The following is a 21,564-nucleotide window of genomic DNA, read 5'->3' as shown; positions in this document are numbered from 1 at the left end:
TTAAATTGTTGTATTAGTTAGGATTGGGGATTGTTAAACATGATTAATGACAGGGTAAAGGTGAATAAAGTATTAAGTGTATGATTTAGGATTAGACTCGCAAAGCTGGGTAATTAAGAACAGTAAATTTATAGAAGCCTTGGCGTGTTTTGGGTTAGGATGAGTGTCAACATGGATTATATAGATTTATATAATGAGACATATTAAATTGAATATGTCTCATTATATCACCAATAACCCAACTACAGTAAGGCTGACACATTTGCAAATAAGGAAAACCAGTCAACTGAGTTCGAATGTTTAATGACAGGTTTTGTGCAAACGTATTTTGGTGCTAAAACCTTCTTAAGTCTACTAAGCAATAATGGTATAATCAACAGTGTCAAAGGCAGCATTTAGATAAACTGGCTCCAGGCCATTTCACACACAATGGCAATGACTTCAAGATGTAGGAGGTTTTAGTGTAGTTTTAGTAGATATAGAACTAATAGACTCTAGAGAAGCCCTCTTTTTTGTACCAACAGTACAAAACACAAACTGCACTGATTGCTTCCTATACCCAACCACCTAAGTGTGTAAAGAAATGTATTAAAAAACCATTATCACCATTATCACCATGTGAGAATGTGTAATATAAACCACCTCATGAATAATATAATTAATTAACAAACCTACACAAAACCAGCCTTTAGACTTCATAGAGTGATAGAGACCTTTCAATTGCATTTAGTGGCAAGTGCTTACCATTACAGTTCCTCCTAAGACTGGTTTTTCATAATCATTTCTAGCAGGGATCTCAAACTCAGTTCCTGGAGAGCCTAATGTCTTCTGATTTTTTAGTTCACCTTACTGTATGGTCTCAGTTGCAGAGCTGGTCTAATAATTTAATTATCTGCACAATCGTAATATTTCTTACCAGTTCCTGAGGTAGATAAATGTAACTATATCTTAAATGAAAAATTTAAGTAGAATTATATATTTGATGTAACTAATTAGTTAAAAAAGGTCAAATTGTGAAACTTATTAGGTTATTTATTTAATTGACTACAATTGAAACCAGGAAGAGATAAGGATCACCAGGAGCTGAAGTTGAGACCCCTGTTTTAAATTTATTAAATTGTCCTAAGTATTATAAAGGTCAATACTGAAATAACCTTTTTCTGCATGTACACAAACCACACTTTGACTAGTTAGTCAGGATTAGAATTAGAGAACTGGAAAGAAGAGGCGGTACTGCAACCACAGATACAGCAGGAAAAAATATACTTCAACAAGAGGTCTGTTCAGCTTTGCTTGCTTACAGTACTAGTTAAACCCTCATGCCACTGAATCCCAGTGCCACTAGAACCTTTAGCACAGAAAAACTCACTGACAACTGGCCATTAAAATAGCTTCTAAAATAGCCTAGTGATTAATGGTGCGGTAAGTGTATTAATTTGTAGCTTCAAGGTGACATAAAGGTTATACCCTACAGTACAAATAATTAAGATTAGAGTTTCTTGAAATCAAGCCATATTGCAGTTGTGTTTACTGGAGACTTTCTATAGTACTTTAAAGACCCACAAAACAGAAACACAAGACTGGACAAGAGTAAGCACAAAAGTACGAACATTTATTTGTTTCGCTTTCTTTTCTTATTTTTAAAGTTTGATTAACTTCACACATACAGAGTAAAGAACATCTAAAACAATTAAGTAACATACTGTCTAGTATTAATAGCAACATTTATGAAGGGAACATGCAGTGAAGGACAACTTTTCTCAGAGGTGTATCACCATGTGTAAGGAAACCTCATTAAGGCATATACTGTATGTTTTATCTTGTTCTTTATTTAGTGTATGGAAGAAGACTGTTGCAATGTAGTTTTTCTAAAGCAATAGAAGTTTCCTTTACAGTAGTACCATGAATACAAAACTAATTAAGCTGCAATATTTCAGGAAGAGAAAGGGACAGAATTCTTGATTTATACTTATATTAGGTCTACATTTCCAAATACCAAAAGATTTGCTGAAGCAACTGTCTTCTACTGTATCTTAAGGTGTTGCTTAACCCAATGTTTATTTCTCACCTTTATCCAAGTAAGATTTTTAAAATATTTTTAAAACAGGAGAGTATGAAAGAGAAGAGAAACGTGAAGAGTGCTGAATGCAGATGTAAGGGAAGTGTAGCTGGAATGAAACAAAATACAACAAAAATAGTGTTAATTGAGATAAATATATTAAAGTAAAACATTACGAAAAATGTTTTCAATATTTTACATACTGTGAAGCAAGCTTGTCATGCTAAAAATCCAAGAAAATTTGATGATGTAATACTGAACTACCCTGAGTTTCATAAGACAAGACAAAGCTTGGAGTAAAAGTTAATAGGAAATGATCATGGCAAAAGAAAATTTGATTGGTGTTTCACATGACTTAAATAGGATTTCCCTTTATTAGTAGTCTGTAAATGCTGCTTATTCAATGCAAAAGCTATTAAGTGCTGCAAAATCAAAACAGTGATTTCACAAACAATGTGGTTTAGGTAGTTAAGGTCCAGGTCTGTACATGAGATTTGAAAAAGGTGTGTGTTTGGGCTGGAGACTGGGAGGAAAGATTTAGGAACCTTGTTGTAGCCTCTCCTGTACTGATGGTTAGACATAGGCGTTTTTTCCAAACTGTTTTGCAGAAAAGCCATTTTCTCTTGAGGACTTGAGATCTCCAGCTCTGTTCTGAGCTTTAGTACGAGACGAGATGAAAGACGCTCCACTGTAAGTGTACCCTGTCCTGTAGGGAAAAACGGTGGGGTATAGCATTATAAGATCTACCACTTTCATTTTACCTACAGTATAATGATCATAATAATAATAATTGCTTACACTTCTACAGCGCTTTTCTGGACACTCCACTCAAAGTGCTTTACAGGTAATGGGGACTCCCCTCCACCACTACCAATGTGCAGCATCCACCTGGATGATGCAACAGCAGCCATAGTGCACCAGAACACTCACCACACACCAGCTATTAGTGGGGAGGAGAACAGAGTAATGAAGCCAATTCATAGATGGGGATTATTGGGGCGCCATGATTGGTAAAGGGTTACACCCCTATTCTTTTCAAGAAATGCCTTGGATTTTTAATGACCACAGAGAGTCAGGACCTTTTAGGATTCATCCAAAGGATGGCACCTTCATCCACCATCACTATACTGGGGCATTAGGACCCATATAGACCACAGAGTGAGAACCCCCTGCTGGCCCTACTAACGCCTCTTCCAGCAGCAAACTTAGTTTTTCCCAGGAAATCTCCCATCCAGGTACTGGCCAGGCTCCCACCTGCTTAGCATCAGTGGGTTGCTATTTGTGAATGGCAGGGTGATATGGCTGCTGCATGTCATGAATGCAGTATATCATGTTCATGTTCATGGTGGTTGCATAAATAACATACTCATGTGCCAAGCTTTTTCATGCAAATAATCTGGACGCTTCAATGCCCCAAATCTAATATATTCAGAAGAATTCAGGCAAAAAACAATTGTATTGAAATTTTAAATGGAGTCTGAGCAAGTTTAGAGAAGTTTCTTCAATTTCCATTCATGATTAATGAACATAATTTCATCATGACACTCAAACTCAGCCATTTTTTGTTAGAATCAATGTCTACTGTGTATTTTTTTCCAGAGAAGCTTTAATATACTTTTTCAAATTATGAGATTCTGGAATGTCATGTTGTAATTTGGTAAAATACTGGACCATTAGAAAGTGTTTCATTAACAAATAACCTTTGGTTCATGTATTTTTTATTTCAAATGCGTCCCACACATGAGTGGTTTGCTTAGAACAGTAGCTTCTAATCTTGAGCCTTTTCTTAATTTTTTTTCTTTTCTTTTCTTTCGATCTATTGGTAAACTCTCCCTTCTTTGAGCTACACTCTTTAGTAGTTAATCAATAGCAATTCTAGTGCTGATACATATCTTCCTGGAAATTCTTATTTAGCAAATGTCTTGAGAAAAAGCCTGTAATCTAAGGTATCGCAGAGCACTTAGTTACATCGATAATGGTTTTCTTTTTTCGTTTTTGAAAAGTCACTTTTTCCTTGTGCCCACGACAAAACAAGGTGACCTTGTAATGCACTCAGTATACAGGTGGATAAGATCTGACATAAATTAACAAAGAAAACCTTTCATTTAATGAAGGATTTATGTGTCTTGTGTCATCATTGGTATAACCCTGGAAGCAGTACTGAAAATGATCTGTAGAGTTATTTTGTTATTAAAATTAATGTCAAAATGGAAGAATGAGCACTCTATGTCTTAATAATTAAAAATGATGGCAGATTCTAGCTGAATGAAATCCTGAATATCAGTCAAAGCAAGAAGAGAGGAAATCTACTTTCACCTTCTTTAGAAATGTCTGTCATTTCTAAACAGAGGCACAGGGGCCTTTTTGTGCTATTACAACTTGATTGGCTCATGGACCTCTGTACATAACTGCTTTGTTTCTGATTATCTCCTACTTGTAACTTATTAAAATATAAAGCACTAAAAGAAACAAAGTCCACGTACAGTATATATGTCCAATGGGAAAACTAAGAACATGCCATAGTAATGATTAAATGGAAAGTTTATCTTCAGTTTTTGCACAGGGCAAATGTGCCCAAAGACCTATAAAAAGGTGTCAACATTAGCAGAAAATGAAAGTATTACATTTCGTTAAAAATTTTATGAACATAAAAACACATTGATATTAGCATGTCATGTTTGCTACAGTACATACAGTGGCCTCTAGGTTTCATTCATACCCCCAGTGTAATAGGAACAAAAAACACCATAACAGATTGAGTTCATGAAATCTTACTTAAAAGAGTACTAAAAATGTTATACTGTAATTGTAATTGTAGCATTTCAAAGTCACATTTGTCATTAACAATTAATTGAATTCCAGAAAACACAAAAGTCACATTTCTTCACTTCTCTATGTTTTCATGTAAATAAAGTCCAACAAAAACAAGTCCACAATGATATTCTGCCCTTCTTCAAATGCAATGGAAGTGTCCGGAACTATCTAGAAGCCTGTGAAGATTTTCTGTTTCCCTGGGGTGTAAAAGGAGGGAACACACAATCCATTCAACAGTATCATACATTATCATTGTTAAGGAGAACTCTAAAAGCTAAAGGTCATTGACCTCTAAAAAGTGGGTGGATGACTATGGAAGAATCTATAAAAGCTGCTTTACACTGTAGAGTCTGTTTTTAGAAAATTTAAAGTTGTTTGCAAAGTAGTAATCCTGCCAGGAAAAGGACACAAGTATATTCACATGCTGTGAGGTATATGGTTTGGGAGGAAACTGTTAATCCAAAAATGTAACACAATGTAACACAATTGGGCATCTACAGGATACTAAGTGATGAAAATGGCTATTGAGCATTATGTTTATGAATGTCTTTTTCATGGCCAGGTTGCAGGGAAGAAGCGTCTTTTGATGGCAAACCAGAAAAAGTGACAACTCCATTTTGTGAATTCTGCTATATCCATCCATTTTCTAAGTGCTTTATCCAATACAGGGCCACGAGGGAGCCACACCCTTTTCCAGCAAGTATCGTGTGCAAGGCAGTATACATGACCCAGTCCATCACAGGGCACAAACAGACACAGACACACACTCACACCAGGACCAATTTTCCCAGCAGCCGATTAACCTACAGTACCTATGTCTTTGGACTATGGATGGAGACTGGAGTGCGTGGAGGAAATCTATAAAAACATGGGAAGAACATACAAACATGCCAGGCTCTAAAGGTGGGAGAACATACAAATTCCACACAGATAGCACCCCAGGAATTAAACCCCCAGCCCCAATGCTGTGAGGTAGCAAAGCTGTGCTGCAAGGAAGCAATGCTAATCAGTGCACCACCCAACCACCCAATTCAGCTGTTTTTGAATGACAGTTGGAACTATGTATTATAGTCAAATTAAATGGCAGTGATCTTTTGGGGCATGCAGATTAGCATTATATATCCATCCATCAATTTTCAAATCCCCTCTTCTATCAATTCAGGTTTGCATTGAAGGAAGAACTTATCCCTGCAAGCAATGGATGCAAGGCAGGATACACACTGGATGGGCAGCTAGTCTATCGCAGGGCAAACATACACAAACAGCTTGGGCCAATTTTCCCAGCAGCCAAGTAACCTACAGTACCAGTATATTCTGGTGGCACTGTGGCTAATGATCTGCACCTGTGGCTGGCAGAGGAATCCTATTCTGTTGGGCCTCTGAGCAAGGCCCTAACCCCAACTGCTCCAGGGGTGCCGTACAATGGCAGACCCTGCGCTCTGACCCCAAGCTTCTCTCCCTGTCTGTGTGTCTGTGTCTCATGGAGAGCAAGCTGGGGTATGTGAAAAGATGAATTCCTAATGGAAGAAATTGTATATGGCTAATAAAGTGATCTTATAAAAAAAATATTCAGGGACTGTAGGAGGAAACCGGAGCACCTGAAGGAAACCCATGAAACCCACAACATAAATAATCCATGTAGATAGCACCCTAACTCAGGAAGAGATGGGTGGGGAGGCCTATTGTAGTTTTTTTTGGTAAAAATATACAGGTCCTATAGCCCTAGGAAGATAGTAAGAATCATGACCTCCAACTTGTACCAGGACATTTAGGATAAAAACCTGGATCTTTCTGCCAAGAAGCTCAAATTTGGCAAAAACATTAGACATTCCAGTATAACTATGATTCAAAGCATACATCCAGATCAACAAATGGTTAATTATTGTCAGATGACCAGCCCAATCGGCAGTCCAAACTCAAGAAGGTAGTTCACAGATAGAAAACAAAGACTCTCAAGGATGCAGAGAATCTCTGCCTGGAGGAATGGTAAAAATACTGTTTAATACAGTAAGTGCAAAAACCTCATAACACACTACAGGAGGCATCTTGCCAGAAGAGGATTTTAAAAATACTAACCCTTATGTTTTCAGGACTAAAATCAATTATGACAAATGACTCTGTTGAATGCTATTAAAATTATAGTATAACTTTTATAGATTTTTTTCAGTAAAGGCATTACAAGATCTTTAATGATGAAATCTATCATTTTGTCTTTTATACAACAGTTTGTTTCTCATTTTCTGAGGGTATGAATGATTATGAAGAGTAATGTTTGTATTAGTATGCATAAAAAAGATCATATTTAATATGGAGCTCCCCTTCCAACATTAATAACACATGCATATGTTTTTGCATTATATTTAGAAATATATTAAGAAAGATGGGTTTCAGCTGATAAATGGCTATAACATTTGCCAGCACTGTCCCAGCTCAGAAAAAAAGAGATATTAAGGAAAAATGTTGAGACATTAACTTGACAAAATTCACTTGACATTGAAATTGCAAAAAGTATTTATCATTAACTATATTTCAGAAAAATGTTTGACTTGTACAACCTTGCACGTGTTCCTTCTTCTGCCAAGGAGAAACAGAAAACTACTCCTCCCAGAATGGACAACACAGAACCTGCCCAGCCAATGAACAACGCTGCTCCTAATTCATATCTGGAAAAACATAAAGGCAAACACCATAAAAGTTAATGCTCACAATTCAGGTATATGCTTCACAAAACATTAGTTGGCTTCTTATTTTTGGCAAGTTTTATAATGTGGATACCCCATGTAGTATTCTAAAATACAGAGATAAATTATTATTAGCAATTTGTTTTAGCATCAATTATTAAAATTAATGTTCTGACAAGGTCAAGGTTCAAGGTTCACTTTATTGTCATTCTACACTTATACAATGTACAAGAGAGAACAAAATATAGTTCCTCCTGGGCTGACAATACACTAGAACACTACGCAATACACAATACACTAGAACAATCAGAATAATGTCACAGAACAACACAGAAGAACACACAAGGGGGGAGTGGCAGTCAATTAGCAGCTGTTGAGATAGTATAGGTATATAAATAAGAATAAAATAGTGTAAAGAGTAAATAAATAGATAAATAAATGAATGAATGGGTATTTATTTATGTATTACAAAGTAACCAATCAAAGGATTTCAAAAATATTTTTCAACCCAGAGAAGCTGTTTTTGCAGTCATGCATTATTATTAGAATCTGTAGTAGTATTAGTATACCAAAAGTGCCACTTACTTTTGTGCAATAAATGCTGGGTCAAAAAACTCTGATGTGATTCTGTGCGCATACAGAGAACAGGCAGTTAAAGATGAAAGGCCTGTTGAAACACGATTTTTGGCATTAAAAATATTTCTTAAGGACATTTACAATACAACATTCAACACATTATATACAGTAGTTATATACTGTATATTTCTTAATTTTATTTTAGTTTCTCATACTTATCCAGAGACCAAATATGAATTTGACATAAAATATATGTCTGGATACAATATGCCCTATATGATATGCGACACTGTAGGGTCTCAACATTCCTGAGGGTTTGGTGCAGGGAACTGTCACGAATAGCCAAATTTGCATATAAACGAGTCCATTCCTATACTGCTGCATAATGTACTACAATATACAGTATATTATGTATGGTTAAAAGACACACGTAACCCTCCCTTATATGATAATTATAGTACTAATGCATTGGTTTTAAGTTAAATAAAATAACATTGATCAACTATTATGAACAACAGTAATCACAAACTTATAGAAAGCAGGTAAAATAAACAACATGAATCCCTCCTCCTGTGTACAGCGGATGTCTGCACTTTCTTGTCTGTGTGTAATTAGCACACCTCCATGTAATGTAAAGCATAATAAAACAGTGAGCCTGTAAAGTCATCTCCAGCCTATCATTGGCAATGCTGAAAGTGTTTGTTACAGTATTAAACAGGATCACATTGATATAAGGATGCTGGATAGTGAGTACTTGGGCAGGGGGTGGGGAAAGGCTTATTAACTAGCTAGATGATGACAATCCTTGCCTTTGGCACAGTTACTTTAAAAGTTTCGCTTAACAACTGGCTCAATTTAATCCCACTCTGCTCCAACAGCCACACTGATTTATGAACAAGCGAATTCACAAAAGTTATATTCAATTAATGTCGAGACCCTACTGTAAATGTTAAATTCTGTATGAATCTTCAGTGAAATACAGACCTATATGCATGTACATCTGTACAAATATGCATGATAATGGCAGTAAAAGCAAATTCTGCAGAATAATATAAGGCAATATTTACCACCAATAATGAAATTCAGGCCTGCCAAGCAAGCGATTCTCGCTTTGGTCTTATCTGAGCCTCCAATCTTGGTACACTTCATGCCAACCAAGGCAAGAATGGCTCCAAAAAACCCCAGGCAGACCGATGCAATCATGAGACCTCTGCAGACCTGGATGTAACCTGTTTGCCAAGACAACAAAACATCTACTGTCAGCTGTAGTATATCTCTGGATCACAGATGATGTGCTGTTACTTGCAGATGGCTCAATAATAAAACAATCTAAGGAATTACAATATGTAATTGTAAAATATTTATCCTATCATGCAAACAAAATTTTGAATTAGGGGCTGCGTATTACAGTACATTAATAGTCTTTTTTCACTTAGAATACATTGAACAAGGATTAATTGGGCATCATTAAGCTAGTGAAAAGGGAGACTTAATTATATATCATTAACATAATTTCTTATGAAAAGTATTGTAACGCATACGGCCACCATTGGTTGTGAGAGCTGGCTTACCAGCGCGGTGACATCACCGCCCTTCCCTGTGAATAGCAGGGACCGTAGCCGTAAGGCTGACAGGAGATTTCCCTTTAGCTCAAGTGGCTGGGTCCCTGCTGAGTGACGCCGGAGGCCCGGGTTTGAGTCCCCGACGGTGTGGGGCTGACCTGAGGTGGCAGCAGCAAGGGCGCATACCCACGTGAACCCCAGAAGTTTACAGTATGAACGCTTTGCAAATGTATAATCAGTTGTTAATATGCTTATTTGCAGTCCCTAAACTACAGCAGTGCTAAAATTGTAATAGACATACTGTAATTGGGAAAGCAGTGATTTGTAACACTGAAGGTTTTTACAAGTATATGTTACATTTTACATGTGTATACATACGTACATCTAGAAAAAAATGATATATCAGTACAAACATATGAAAACATAAATAGTAAAGCCATTCTGCTGAAGGCGCTCTGAAAGCAAAGATACAAGTTTTGAGCAATAATGTTGTTTTGGAAAATGCAAATAGAAATCCACATTGTGCTCTTAAATATTCCAGTTGTGTAATTATTAATGATATTGGAATCCAGTTTTTGACAACAAGAAGCACAAATCTGATTTAACAACACAAGCTTACTTAGAAGACACAAATACCTTTATAATATGATGTATTTCCAAACTGTCACATTTTAAATTCGTTATAGATATTGTATTTCATCTTTTTTTATCAACGCATTTGAATTAGATAGAAAAGGCTGTTGTAATAGGAAATTTAAAACAACACATACAGTACAAACTCAGAACTCACAACAGGCTAGAAGGAGGACACGTGGTTTCCAAAGTGCACAAAGTAGATATTGTTGTAGATTACTCAACCCAAACTGTGATGAAGGTATTTCATTCACTGCATTCCGACACTGTTTGAATTTCTAAATGCAAAGACTAAATCTACCTGTTCCGCTCACACTCCTCTAAAACTAACTGTGTAAGTCTGAAAATGTCCTTTTATTGGAATATCTGTCATTCCAGGATTTATTTGCAGTATATTCAATATCTGCCTGTACTCTGTCCTATCAAAAGGGTTATCCTTTCCTAATTGGCCTACCTGGAAAAAACTAATTTTCTGGATAAAACCAAAGCAAAGTTTCCGAAGCATTTAAAAAGTCTACAAGGTTGTAATGAGAAATTCACTGAAGTATTAGTGACCATTCGAAAATAAATGGTAATGAGGAATGATTTGAAACAAACCTTTCCATTAGTTAATTAGGTAGGTTAACATAAACCTTGTGTCACGTGACAGATTACTGCTTTCTGACAAAATTAAACAACTGAAGAAAAACGTTTTCAGTATATCTTTCCTATTTGAAACATTAAAACAAGTAAAGAACAACATTTAAAGTATATCTTTCCAAATTAAAACATTAATTTCTGATTCTGTTGCCAGCTACAGCATACAGTATATTGTAAGGACATGCTTACAGGAACTGTGTACAGTATGCCCTACAAAATGAATATACAGTAATTAAACTCTGAGGTTTTACAATTATTTATTTGCAACTGAGCTTTATTTTAATCTTTAAGTTCACAACAAGTATTCTAAAAGGTAGGTTTCTATACACCATTTCTATCATAAAGTGGATCATTAAAAAGTCTGTAATGACCCAGAAGTGGTGAACCATAACTTTAATCGGATATTATATAATATTTAGATTATTTAGAATGGTACCTTTAATCTAAAGCAACACCAGATCCTTAGACAGTAACTTTGTTCTTTTTTTATGTCCTTGTTATTCCTATTTGATATCATTATACAAAAATGACATGCAAGGCAGAAGCTGTAGCAGTACAAGCAGTACAATTTAAAGTGGTGTTCTAAACAAAGAAAATATGCAGAATTTTCATTTAGACTGTTAAGGTAACTAAGATGTCTTGGAAGATAAGTAATTTAATACAGATCCAGATTAGTACGGTTACTTCACATTCTTTTTAAGATAAGATTCTTTCGTCTGGAAGAAAAAAAACACCTTCAAATGCATGTTCAGGCTTTTTCCTCAGTTAATTAATTACTCTTTACTAACGGGGCTGAATATAAATAGAATCTGCTTCAGTATGATTTAGCAATAGATCAGCATATGCTATCATACTCATGAGACCTTAATTTCCATGCAACTTAAGGGCAAAAATTAATGTTTCCATCTAATAATATGTGCACGCTAGCATAACAACAATGAAATATAATTTGTGGGCACATAATAAAAAAGTCCCGGTTTTCTTTGGGAATAAGAATTGCCTTCAGCACTTGATTTATTACAGCATATTAGCATGGTAGTTAACCCCTGAAGCAACTGGAGCATGAATAAAATAGCTTTACTTGCCCATAACAGCATAATTTATAGCCCAATCTCCAAGAAAAAAATGCTAAACATTGACAGTTGGAAAAATAAATGACTTCTCCTAGAACTAACATTTGCTCTGAATTTCAGGCTGCATTATTTCCTTTCACCGGAAGCTTTCTTGAGTATGAAACTTGAAAGTGAAGCATGGGTGTGAGTCTGAGAGAGCTGATTAAGACAGTGACCCTTGTAACAGAGCAGTACTTCCAGACAAACAGTTTTGTACACGCTTTACAGTTATTATAAAATACACAAACAAGTTATTCAAAAACTGACATGAAAAAGCCTTTCATTTAAAAATTCGACAAGTGCGTTTTTTCTCTCTTACATTTTCTAGGACTTTTTTGTCTGTTCCAGCATCTTTATTTATAGTATAAAATACTTCTTACTTTGTCTTCTGGTCAGTCAAGCTATTTAGAAAAATGTACTGTGATGTGATAATATGTGTTACATTAAGATAAAGGAAAAGAGAGCTTTTAAAATACTGATGTTAATTCAGTGCCCTACAGTATGTCTGGCATATTCAGAATTTGATAGATTGAGCTGTGATTGCTCTTGAGCCTCTGCCAAAGCAACATTGCTGGAATCTAATTGCAGTTAGATTTTTCGATCTCTGAAACTATTCATTCTAAGGTAGGAAAAATAATCTACTAAAACAGAAAGTGAGACCCCTTTATCAACATATTCTACTACCACACACATACCACAATTAGAAAAAAACAAGGTGAAGGAATTAAACTAAACATTGCTGACCATCCAGTGCCAGCATAGAGGGGAAATCCTTGCAGTTGGAGACTCCAGTGGAATCGGTGACACAAGTCTTCCAGAGGTTGGACCAGAATGTGGCTGTGGTGATGACTGTGCCATCAATTGAAGACACTTTCCAGTAGTCAGTAGGCAATGTGGAAGAAATAAGAATCCATCCCGAAACTGTGAGGATGAAGGCAAGGATCTCTGTGCCCATGTGACTCATTTTTAAAACAAGAAAAAAATCAAACACTCAGAATTTGAGTCCTTTATAGATTAATTCTTCAGACTATGGAAGTCAGTGTTTTGTTTTTTTTGCCAGTAGGTGGATCTTCTGGGTTCTTCTGGTGACAGCAGATGGACTCCTCTCTCCCTTTTTTGAAGATATCAGGTAGAAACCAAACTGGGGAAGCTGAAACTGTGAGGTGTTATTGCTTTCCCTCTACAACTTTCTGAGGTTAATATGTCCTAGACTGGTTTGCATTCAGCTGGGAGGGGTTTGTCCATCAGCATCACCAGATGCTGACCAATAGCCTTTGGCTTCTCACTCTGAAAGACACCTGCTGCTCTGCACTGGGGATGGTGAATGTTAATCTTGCGGAGATGTGAGCGATGTGCCATAATGATCAACGTCATTAATCTAAAGAGTGTGTGTATATTTTTGAGGTGGATCTTCTTCTGTCTTTTGTTTTGGTTGGATTTGGTATGAAATTGTTACAGAACTGTAAATAAAATTAAAATTCTCCTAAATTAAATAACCTTAATAAAAAATGATTTATAATTGTGCTGTACATCTGAAAGTATGAGTTGATTTTTGAATCACTTTTATCTATATGTCAGTGATTGTGCTAACATCTTGGTATATGTTGGTTGCTAATGAGTAAGAATATCTTTATTTTGATAAATTGTGAAACACTTTTGATGTCTTCAATTTGATGTCTGCAAAAAGAATAGACTAGTGTTAAGTTAAATGCACCACTCACTGTAAATACTTAGAGGATATGAAAAGGCATTATTTGAAAGCAATAATTACAGCATCCCAGTAATCTTCACAGAATTGTTCTGCTGCTGAGGCGTGGAGATTAAGGATATGAATAAAATGTATTTGACAATGGACTTTAGCTGTGGAATAGTAGTTTGTTTTTTCTAACATTCAGTACCAGACTTCAACAATCCCGATGACTGAAAGTCTAGCACCACTAAGCATTCTGAAATTCACAGAACTCCTATGTGTGCAGTTTGCAAATTAATTCAGTTAAAAAAAACCTACAGAAGTCTCTAAATAGCCATGTGTCCCACTGTGTGTACAGACACCAACTATATTTGTGGATTAGGGAGAGCAGGAGGTTCAGTGTTTTAAGGAAAAAAGAAGTACCTGACTCAGTAATGTTATATTCACTGAGCAGGTTACTTAACCTCGTTATATTGTGTCCTTTGGATGAGATGCAAACTCAAGGTCCCAGTGAAACTGATGTTGATGGAGTTTTACCCCCAGCGTCAGAGATATTTTGTTTGAGATGTTTGAGGCTGCTTGTATATACAGACTGCGGAAGCCAGAATATTTCAAGAGCTTATTTAAAGGGCAGTACACAAATTGAGGACGTGATCATCTCATCACATTTTCTAGAATTTTAAAAATAACACTGAGTTAGTTGGTCATTAACCACTTAACTCCTAGGAAGGAGAAAGCATTTAATGAAGGTGAGGCAAGCGATGACTCAGGAGTCAAGGTTCTGCATGTAATGATTTTAAACCTAATGATGAGGGGGAGTGTATGTTTCCTGTTCTGTTACTCCAAGACTGTGGAATGATCTCCTAGCTTAAATTAAATCTTTCATATAGTCAGCAGTTTTTTGTCTACTGTCACACTTTTATACAGTACAAAGGCCTTTCATTCTGTTTCATTTTCTGCATTAATTTATTAAAACATTGTTCTTCCCAGTTCGCTTGGGTTTCCTCCAGATATCCTGGTTTCCTTCCACAGTCCAAAGACATACTGGTACAGTAGGTGAATTGGCTTCTGGGAAAATTGGTCCTGGTAAGAGTGTATCTGTTTGTGTCTGTGTTTGTGCTGCAATGGACTGGTATCCCATCCAGGTCGTTCCCCGCCTTGCACGTGTTGCATGCCGGGATAGGCTCCGCTTCCCCTGTGACCCTGAATTATATGAAACTGTTAAGACAAGGATAGATGAATTTGTTTATACATTTAGATTGGTTTTGCCTTTGCTCGCTTTGTAAAGATGAGTCAAAGCAGAACTTCATACAGCCTGAAACTTGGCAGGCAATGTTAAGCCATATCCATGATAAAAGTCTGCTCATGAGACGCTGATTTTTTGGAGAGTGCTGTACATGCTCCATCAAAACTAGTAATTGGTGGAAATGGAAATGGACCAATAATTATGCAGTTTCATGCAGTTGTTGTTAGTATTATGCTTCTGTCACCTGCCTACAACACTTTACTACATCAAGTGTATCAAATGCTAACTTCAGGAAGTACATCCAACTCTAGATAATTGTTATACATGAAAATAAATTACCGTAAATCAGATTCCTATGGTACTCCACCAATGACATCACCCCAGTTTGAACATTTAGTCTTTATATACTCTCTTTTCTATCCATTAGCAGTTCAGAATTTGAAGATATACATATTCTAAATTCCTGCTGTTCAAATTTAAGAATGACTTTTTCATGAGCAACCATATTTAAACCCTTCTGTAAACCTAAGTATACTATATAATGTGCAATATTTTGTAACCATTATGACTGTTGCTTATTTAAAGAACTCTGACTGTTCTTTATTATTTATTGGCCTGTAAAACCTTTTTACAGTTTTGTTGGCCTGTTTATTAGTTGGACATTGATGATTATTTTTAAAACCTTAAATAGTAGAAAGAAGTTAGAAATTAGCAAATGCCCAGATACAGGTTTTCAGCTATCCTCTCACTCAAATGTATCAAATTGGTTGAATTTACTGTAATAAAGGGGCTCAAGTAGTACTAAGAACTTGTATTGTGCAGTTATCAATTAATAAAAAATAATTTCTGTTTAGAAAGCTATACAGGAGCAACACTTTTAAAACAAGCTGAAACAGAGTTTTACTATTTATCTTGGAAATCACACACAGAAAAGAGACTGTGAATCTGAGTGCACAATCAGTTCAAAATCAGTTAATTGATTCAATTAGCTTAACTGATTGAAAGCTAATTTGGAATGAAAACCAGAAAACACAGGACTACTCTAGTACAGTTACAGAATAACTTTTTAAAAGCTTAGAGATACTCCTAGTGATTAAACTAGTACATTGATGCAATTGTGTTTGACTCCCACAAGAGGTAGTGTTGAGTCACACAGGAAACAAGTAAACTGAACTACAGCAAACCACTACTGAAACAGTATCTGCAGCTGTCAAAACAACCCATGTAACGATACAGACTTTCGGCCTAGACTGCAGACTTGTATAAAGCTGAATTTAAAGTAATATTCTTCTTAAAGTAAGAAAGCAATTCAATACATATAAAATGAAATAATTAATTATAATTTAAGCTACTTTATCAAAGAATTTTAGAAATTCCTACCTCATGCTCATTGAGTTGCATGACTACTAGAAAATGTTCCTTTTTAGTTTTGCTTCAGGTCCCAGATGTGTCCCTCACTCACAGATAAGTCAGTACTTTTGAAAGACCTATGTTTTTCTTAAAAAGTTTAGAAAATCTGAATAATGTCTTCTCTTATTTTGGCTGTTTATTCTTTCATAGACTATAATTTAAGCTTACATAATAATTTATAAAATGATTTATGTAACCAAGGTTATAATGGCACCTTATTGTCAGTTATTTGGATCTGTTATGACCTCTTAGCTTTTTGTTGCACAGACTGTATGTACCACTCCTGGCAGTTTATCAAAACCAAAGAGCAACTTCGTGCTTTTATGGCTCTGTGAGGTTTAATCATTCCTCAAGAGGTTACATGTGAATAAGAAAGAACCTACGTCAAAAGTGACTCTAACCTAAACTGAGACATCCAGCTGCTCACATGGAAAATAGTGGCAAATCACGAAAACTTATTCATGATTGTTGAGTAATACAGCTGAGGTATAAACAACCTGCCACCAAGGCACAACACACAGAACATCAATATGTAAAGGTTTTTGTAATATTTAATCACACAGGTTGATCATTTCTAGTTTTGGACTGAAAGACTGTACACTTTCAGACTTTAACTATAAAATTTAGTTGGACATGAAAATGGAAAAAGACGTTTGAAACAGATCTGACAGTCTTCCTTTATTTTTAGGCAGCAATAGAATGTTATGTAGATTAATAAATACATAAACAAGAGATATTGCAATAAGGACACTGAAAGTGCAACATTTTTTCATATTAAAAAGCATTACAAACATGTTTTGATATATTTATTACCTATTTTCTTCTATGATCTGATTTATTTTTACTTCCTAACAGTACATTTCCATTAATCCAAAATGACTTAATTTACCTTTTGAAGAAGTGTTTATCTAAAAGGAATTGTAGAAAGTAATGGCAGATTGACTAATATCTTTGTCAGTAACAAATGATTTCCATTGTTGCAGTGCTATTGTTTATTCAATGAATGTGTAATGTTACTAAGATCTTTATATGTACGTACCACCCTTCTTTAAAATAGTGTTTTTTGGATTTGGTCACTTATCTAAGATCAATATCTTTGACTAGAAAATCATATGGATCTTTTAAGGATGTGTTTCTCTGAAAGAGGATTACTGTATACTAAAGCGGAATTCTGACCCATAATTACTAGATCTGTATTTCTATTCAAAGTTCACAGTCCTGGAAATCCACATGCAAAAAAAACCCAACTCCCTTTATGTAAGTGCACAAAGATCATGGGTCGTTGTAAGAGTGGAAGACATAATACATGCCCACATAAAGTTAAAATAAAATAATTAGAACTAGGAGGAAAAAAGGTGAGTGCAAATTATCATCACATATTCTTTCTCATCTTAACACTTTCTATTCATTTTAAAACAAGTGCAAAACCTTTTATGTACAGTAGCTGTGACAGAATTCTTGTTTAAACATACATTTTCCATCTCTTCTCTTTATAACAAATGTAGAGTGTTATTTTGCTGTTTTGCCTCTATTCACATGCAGTGAATGTGACTTACTCTCCAGCTTGAAGATCGTGTGGTGTCTCCTGCAGTGCACTGCTCCGATGGCATTGCCCGCACAGTTCATCCATAGCCCTTGAAAAACCCATGTAGCCGTGATTACAGAGGAGGCCCTGCTCGTTATTTTCCATTCATTTGAAACTGTGGCACCAATGTTAGCTCCAAACCCAATAATGCCTCCTAAAAAAGCCAGAATCTGCAGTGTTGACATGATGGGTTTCATAAAGCTGCAGACGACACTTGTCTTTGCTCCCTAGCTCCTTAGAATACTTGAAGCTGAACGCTGAAGGCAAAGATATTACATGCAGAACATGTGTTGCACAGAAATAATTTACATGTAGGACATCTTGACACGCTTCGGTGCTTGGTCTTGTACTGAAAAGGCAGATGATACTGATTGGATAACACTGAAAAGTAGTGAACCAGTGGGGGAAAATGTCGAAATAAAATAAACAAGGAGCTATCACTGAAATGGATTCAGTTTATTTTACCCTTGTCTATTACCTTATCATACTTTTTTTTATAAAAGTGGACTCTCTTTAAACCAAACTAACTTTACCAAGTTTTAAATTAACAAAAAATGTCAGTAATCCTTAAAGGACAGCACTGTGGCACAAAGTCCAGTGGTCTGGCACACTACTTTCTCCTCTTTCAGTTTAGGCTTGGAAAACAGATTTCAAAAAGCAATGAGGAATAGAAATGTTTTGAGCCTGCTTTTCTAATGGTGTACTTTGTTTCTCCAAGTGATTGTACCTTTTGACCAAACATGATTGAGTTACAGTATGTTAGACTTTTAAATTATGTTGTAGATTAAATTCTTTACTTAAATGCGAAAAATGCTTAAGTGTTTATAAGGTACTGTAAGATGAACATCACGAAATTGGTTGTAAAAAGTGTTTAATTTTTAACATTGTTTTTTGCTTGCATTCAGTGCTCTAATAATCCATCCAACCATTTTCTAACTGCTTCTTCCAATTCAGTGTAGCAGGAGTCTATCCTAGCAAGCAAAGGGCGCATGGCAAGGTACACTCTGGATAGGATGCCAGTCCATCACAGGGTGGACAAATACAAACACTCACCAGAGCCAGTTTTCCCAGAAGCCAATTACCTATAAGTATGTTTTTGGACTCTGGGAGGAACCTAAGGCAGCCGGAGGAAACCCATCCAAACACGGGTAGAACATACAAACTTCACACAGATAGTACCCCGGGTACTAAGCCCAGGGCCCTAGTGCTGTGAGGCATCAATTCTAACCACTGCACCACCACGCTACCCTATGGCTGAAATATTTGAGTTAAACTTAAAAAGCATTGGTGCTGAAGATGTTCATCACTACCTCTTACAGCAGAGCTTTTTTGTCTCTCATCCCTTGACTTAATCATGGGCATTTCCTCTAGATGTGTTCATGTCAATGCTAACATTCACTTAGGGAGAGATGTGTTGTAACCATGATAGGATTGCAACTCATAAAGCAGTTGTTATCGCTTAATTCAAAAAACAAATAAATGAAGTATTCATCTTTACATTCTGAATATATTGTATTTGAATCATATACAGCATTTGTCATATGACCAATGTGTATTAGTCCTCCATCCTCATTTTCATTACGGAATATTTTAGTTTTTTCAAGGTGTAAAAATGTATGCATTTAAAATGGGTACTGTAATAAAATGCTAATTGTTGTTCAAAGTGGGAAATGTTGTGAGCAATAACCTGTTGCTGAGCAATACTGAGCACAGACAATTGGCTGCCATGACAACTCAGAGAGGCATCTGGGATATACTGTATACTTTTAAATGAGTGAAAAGTGATTGTGGACAATCAAAACACACTTGTCAATACAAAATCTAAAAACGTTTTATTCATCCTGTGTAAAAATTAGGTACACATTTTTTCAGATTTATGTTATTGAAAGCTACAATTAACAGTGTTGTATTGCTTTTTTCCAATGTACCAGTAGCTTTTTAAACTATTTTTAAATGGTTAAAATGTTTTTCACTCAATGAAGCTACAGATTTTAAATGATTCAGAAAAATGGAAAAGAATGCTCTCCCTAAACATTTTTTCTACATAAGAGTTGTGTGTGCAGCATTTATTTTAAATAACCCACAGAGGAAAAATTACAAAACCACTTTGTGACAATTTGTGACTGCAAGGATTCAGGAGCCATAATGAAAAAGTTTGAAGAAGGTGATGTAGATGTGAAAAATAATAGATTATTTATTAAAGAAAGGCTGCATATCTTGCTATATTTCTCACCTTCAGCATACATTGTTCTTAGAATAAGTTCCTTGATTCTCAAGCACTGTTGAAGCAGAGAAAACATTCTGTGCTTTGTATAATATGTAAAGTACAAATCAATTCTTTACACAAATTGCATTACGTGTAACTGATCTTTTTTTCAGTTTCATTTTCTGTGATGTAAGACATGTAAAATGTGGAATAAAAAAAGGAACCATAAAAAGGGAGAGTAAATTGTGTAACATTTTCAGCAATACATGATCTTATTATTAGAAATATTCCAAATAATAAAAATGACAAGCTGTAAAATTGAATATCTAACTTACCAGAAAATAATATGATAAATATTAGTCATTTGTAAGAGTTTCTTCTTAAACAGTCAATATTTACATAAAAGCACAATTTAAATAGGAAATAATTGCAAAAATCATTTTGCATTATTTTAAAATGTCATATCCCCCTAAAATAAATTGAAAACATTTTGTAAATTCATGTGGTGTCATGTGTTTAAAAATATTGATGAGAACTATAGACTTTAAAGAGAACTTTTAAAGAAATGCTTTGTGCAATGTTAACATAATATTCCTTGTTTAAAATCATATCCGTTTAAAGTACACTGTGTATCCTAGCTTGGTGCCCAAAACTATACACAATATTCTTAATGTGACCATACTAGTGCTTTGAACATTTTAAAATAACATCCCATTATTTAAATGTCAAATCTTGATCTACAGGTAGCTGGTGAAAAAAATTGAATTGCTGTACATGCAGTACGTAGAGTCATGTAATGCTAGCTTTAATTATTGGAAACCACATTTTTATACAAGACTAAGCATTCTGGGATGTTATTTGCTTAATTATTACATCAGCTAAAGTTGTGTGGATGCCTTTGCTTTCAATATACTTATATACTAAAAGAGGTTGTTTTGTCATTATTCTTGAGCAGTGTCAAGCAATTTAATCTTCAGGCTTCTGTGATACATTTCATATTCAGAAGTTATTGAAAGAACCGATAAGATCTTTTAGTTGGTGGTGTCCTTGAAAAAGCAATGCTCCAAAGCTCTTTGGAACCAAGATTAAGTGAGAAAAAGTATCAAGAGAAAAAACAATTAGCAATTCATCAAACCCCCTGAAATTCAACTTTTCTATCTAGAATTAATCAACTTTGTTAAATGTGATCTGGTAATGAATACAGGAATATGAAATGTTGGCAACTAATTATTATTTTCAAATGAAGAGATAAAAACCTGTTTTTAACAACAGTACAGCATGTGTTCTATTGTCATTTTAAAAATATTTCTGCAATGGCAAATGAGGCTTGGGGTTTTTTAGGTACAGTATG

The 21,564-nt window shown here is 35.3% G+C and overlaps 1 protein-coding gene across 1 annotated transcript; it reads right to left on the bottom strand.

Moving 5' to 3' along the window:
* Positions 1–2,632: 2,632 nt before the first annotated feature.
* Positions 2,633–18,204, bottom strand: cldn10a (claudin 10a). Its single transcript, XM_088913766.1, has 5 exons — positions 17,979–18,204; positions 9,198–9,359; positions 8,140–8,221; positions 7,429–7,536; positions 2,633–2,765 (listed from the first exon to the last, which is right to left on the bottom strand). Exons 1-5 carry the CDS (start codon positions 18,202–18,204, stop codon positions 2,633–2,635), a joined length of 711 nt encoding a protein of 236 aa, XP_088769892.1.
* Between the last annotated feature and the right edge of the window lie 3,360 nt (positions 18,205–21,564).

Source organism: Atractosteus spatula, chromosome 4 (assembly GCF_055471065.1).
Source record: "Atractosteus spatula isolate fAtrSpa1 chromosome 4, fAtrSpa1.hap1, whole genome shotgun sequence".
NCBI classification, from domain to species: domain Eukaryota; kingdom Metazoa; phylum Chordata; class Actinopteri; order Semionotiformes; family Lepisosteidae; genus Atractosteus; species Atractosteus spatula.
Note: the sequence above shows the minus strand (reverse complement) of the source record. Positions and strands in the feature narration are given on the sequence as shown.